The 3824-nt window shown below is 45.9% G+C and overlaps 1 protein-coding gene across 1 annotated transcript; it reads left to right on the top strand.

Annotated features, from left to right (window-relative positions):
• Positions 1-583: 583 nt before the first annotated feature.
• Positions 584-2605, top strand: ZNHIT2 (zinc finger HIT-type containing 2). The gene has a single exon (XM_029613952.1). The coding sequence runs from the start codon at positions 646-648 to the stop codon at positions 2095-2097; it is 1452 nt and encodes a 483-aa protein (XP_029469812.1). The 5' UTR covers positions 584-645; the 3' UTR covers positions 2098-2605.
• The last annotated feature ends 1219 nt before the right edge of the window (positions 2606-3824 follow it).

The following is a 3824-nucleotide window of genomic DNA, read 5'->3' as shown; positions in this document are numbered from 1 at the left end:
AAACAGAAAAAAATCGTAAAAGACGTACCACCCCTCCACGTTGAGGCTGAATCGCTGAAAAACATTACCTGTTCCCGGCAACTTCTACCAGGAACTGATAAAGAATAAATTAACACAAATACCTGCAATGCATTCTACAAACTCTGCAGCACACTTGGCAGGCCAGCAGATACACAATGGGAACAGCATTTAGCATGCGATGACTTTTCCAGTACCCTTATGTTTTTGGCCTTTCATTTAAGACTAATTCAGAAATTGGTTACGCTGTTACTATGATTTATCATATAGTTCAATGGTTCTTTCTTTTTTACCTTCATGAACCCCCGTTTCTTAAAACTCTAACAAACTTAAAAAAAAAGGAAAAGCAATCTCCAGGAATCGAGGGCCAGGTCTCCCGCCTTACGGAGCGAAAACTTCATTATCCCTTGACCCACGTGGGGGTGGGCGTTTTGGTTGTTGCTACGTAGTGCGGCGCTGCTCGCGCGCGGGCAGAAAGGTAACCGGAAGGGCCGGAACACACGTCGGCAAAACGAGGAAGGGGCGTGTCGCAGCCTCGTTCGCTCGTTGGCCGCTTTGGCACCGCGTGACCGGAAGAGGTGGTCACGGCTAGAGGGTTAGCAGAAGAGGGTGAGGTGACCGCTGAGCATGGAGCGGGAAGAGGAGGCGGCGGCGGCGGCCTGCGGGTTGTGCTTGGTAGCGCCGGGCCGCTATACTTGTCCCCGCTGCAACGTGCGCTTTTGCTCGCTGCCCTGCTACCGTGGTGCCAGCCACCGCCGCTGCTCCGAGGCCTTCTACCGTCGGGCCGTGCTGCAGGAGCTGCGCCGTCGCTGCCCACCCACGGACGGGACGGTGCAGGACATCTTGCTGCGGGACTGGCAGAGCCGAGCCGCTCCCGGGGTTGAAGAGTGGTTAACGGGCCCCCAGGAGGAGGAAGAGCCAGGGTGCTTAGACACACAGGGGGACATTCTGGGGTACCTGGAGAAGGAGGAGGATCGGCAGCTCTGGGCCCGTCTCACCCCACAGGAGAAGGAGGAGTTCCAGCAGCTGCTGAAAAACGGTGGGATTGGCGCCTTGGTGCCAGAGTGGAGACCCTGGTGGGAGAGACATGAGACGGCCCAGCTAGTGCGGGAGATTGAAGAGGGAGTCAACGGAGATCGAAGCCCTGGACCCTCTCGGGAACAGCGAGAAAGTGGGGAAAGAAGAGCGGGATCCTTCCCGAATAAATTAGCAGGAACATTGGCGACAGCAGCACCCCAAGTAAGAGGGGATGGTAAGGAGGGGGGAGCACATGAAAGGGCAGAACACCAAGGAAAATCTACAGAAATTGCAGCACCTCAAAAAAGAAGAAATGGCAAAAAAGGACCAGCACTTGAAACGAAAGCAAAAGGGCCCCCCAAGAGTACTTCGGATGCCCTAGAAATGATGGGATCCCCGCTCAAGGAACAAGAGGCCATACCAGCTATTCCTGCTGCAATACCTCCCCTAAGCTCTCTGACCCATAGTCCATCACCACTAGTGCCCTTTAGCGTTGTCAACGTACTTTATGCCTATGCTTTCAGTCTCAAGCTGTACAATGGGGACCTAAATGAAGCTTTCATTTTGCAGGAGTTTTTGGATACTGTGTTGGGGGTCTCTGGGGTGCTGAATTCTAAGCAGGTCTTCCATTCGACAGCTGAGGCCCTTCAAGCTGGCGTTCAGGCTGTGTTGTCAAGGAGATACACCAGCGACCCTCAAGGACCCTCTGAAGCCATGAGGAGTGTGATTCACATATTGATGGGAGAGAACAAGACCAGCCAGAAGAACTATGTCCTAGCAGCTTTATCCCATCTCACTAGTCTGCTGAGAAATGCTAAGAAACTGGCACAGAAAGAAGCCAAGAAAAAAATCTTTGAGGCCCAAAAAAAATGTGAATTTCTGCTCGTTTGGGCTAATGAACATGAGGACACTTTAAAGCTCCTCTCTGTGGAGGCACATACAGAATACAAGATCCACAGGGACAGACTAAAAGAAATTGAAGCTATTACCAATGAATTAGAGAAGGTTTGGAGAGGTAAAAAACCCCCAGAGAAAAAACTGCTCATCCAGGAGCTGGATTGATGAATGCCATTATTGTCAATTTTCTCTGGTTAACTTCAGATACAGGAAACCCAAATTTTGTTTACATATTCTAAAAAAAACTCAGGTTCTAAATTTAGAAAAAAAATACCAACCTGCAAGGCTAAACTTGTTCATTAATGTTGAAACCCAATCCTGAAAATGGTTAAAGCAAATTAATTTTTATTTTTTTACATACACATTAAAGAAGAGGGAGATGTCAGGAATGTCCAAATTGCTAATATTTTCCCACCTTTGTTGTAAAGCTTTTTGCTGATTAAAGTTTAACGGGTCACAGGTTATTCCTGTCCCTTTTGTAATGTTTCAGGGGTCTCCCCAAAGTTTTGATGACAGATATAAGATAATTATGTACCTGAACTTAGACCTTCATAAGTATAGGGTCAGCTTAGAAGATACTTCCATGCTGATGTTGAAAACTGAAAACTTGGTACCTGATTCACTAAGGGTTTTCCCCATTGACACAAAATGGGGGGAAAGGCTTAATTTTATTTATTTAGGAATTTTATATACCATCATTCGAAAAGAAGATAAGAACATAAGAAAATGCCATACTGGGTCAGACCAAGGGTCCATCAAGCCCAGCATTCTGTTTCCAACAGTGGCCAATCCAGGCCATAAGAACCTGGCAAGTACCCAAAAACTAAGTCTATTCCATGTAACCATTGCTAATGGCAGTGGCTATTCTCTAAGTGAACTTAATAGCAGGTAATGGACTTCTCCTCCAAGAACTTATCCAATCCTTTTTTAAACACAGCTATACTAACTGCACGAACCACATTCTCTGGCAACAAATTCCAGAATTTAATTGTGCGTTGAGTAAAAAAGAACTTTCTCCGATTAGTTTTGAATGTGCTCCATGCTAACTTCATGGAGTGCCCCCTAGTCTTTCTACTATCCGAAAGAGTAAATAACCGATTCACATCTACCCGTTCTAGACCTCTCATGATTTTAAACACCTCTATCATATCCCCCCTCAGTCGTCTCTTCTCCAAGCTGAAAAGTCCTAACCTCTTTAGTCTTTCCTCATAGGGGAGTTGTTCCATTCCCCTTATCATTTTGGTAGCCCTTCTCTGTACCTTCTCCATCGCAATTATATCTTTTTTGAGATGCGGCGACCAGAATTGTACACAGTATTCAAGGTGCGGTCTCACCATGGAGCGATACAGAGGCATTGTGACATTTTCTGTTTTATTCATCATTCCTTTTCTAATAATTCCCAACATTCTGTTTGCTTTTTTGACTGCCGCAGCACACTGCACCGACGATTTCAATGTGTTATCCACTATGACACCTAGATCTCTTTCTTGGGTTGTAGCACCTAATATGGAACCCAACATTGTGTAATTATAGCATGGGTTATTTTTCCCTATATGCATCACCTTGCACTTATCCACATTAAATTTCATCTGCCATTTGGATGCCCAATTTTCCAGTCTCACAAGGTCTTCCTGCAATTTATCACAATCTGCTTGTGATTTAACTACTCTGAACAATTTTGTGTCATCTGCAAATTTGATTATCTCACTCGTCGTATTTCTTTCCAGATCATTTATAAATATATTGAACAGTAAGGGTCCCAATACAGATCCCTGAGGCACTCCACTGTCCACTCCCTTCCACTGAGAAAATTGCCCATTTAATCCTACTCTCTGTTTCCTGTCTTTTAGCCAGTTTGCAATCCACGAAAGGACATCGCCACCTATCCCATG

Source organism: Rhinatrema bivittatum, chromosome 8, assembly GCF_901001135.1.
Source record: "Rhinatrema bivittatum chromosome 8, aRhiBiv1.1, whole genome shotgun sequence".
NCBI classification, from domain to species: domain Eukaryota; kingdom Metazoa; phylum Chordata; class Amphibia; order Gymnophiona; family Rhinatrematidae; genus Rhinatrema; species Rhinatrema bivittatum.
The sequence above is the reverse complement of the archived record's forward strand: the minus strand, read 5'-3'. Positions and strand labels throughout refer to the sequence as shown.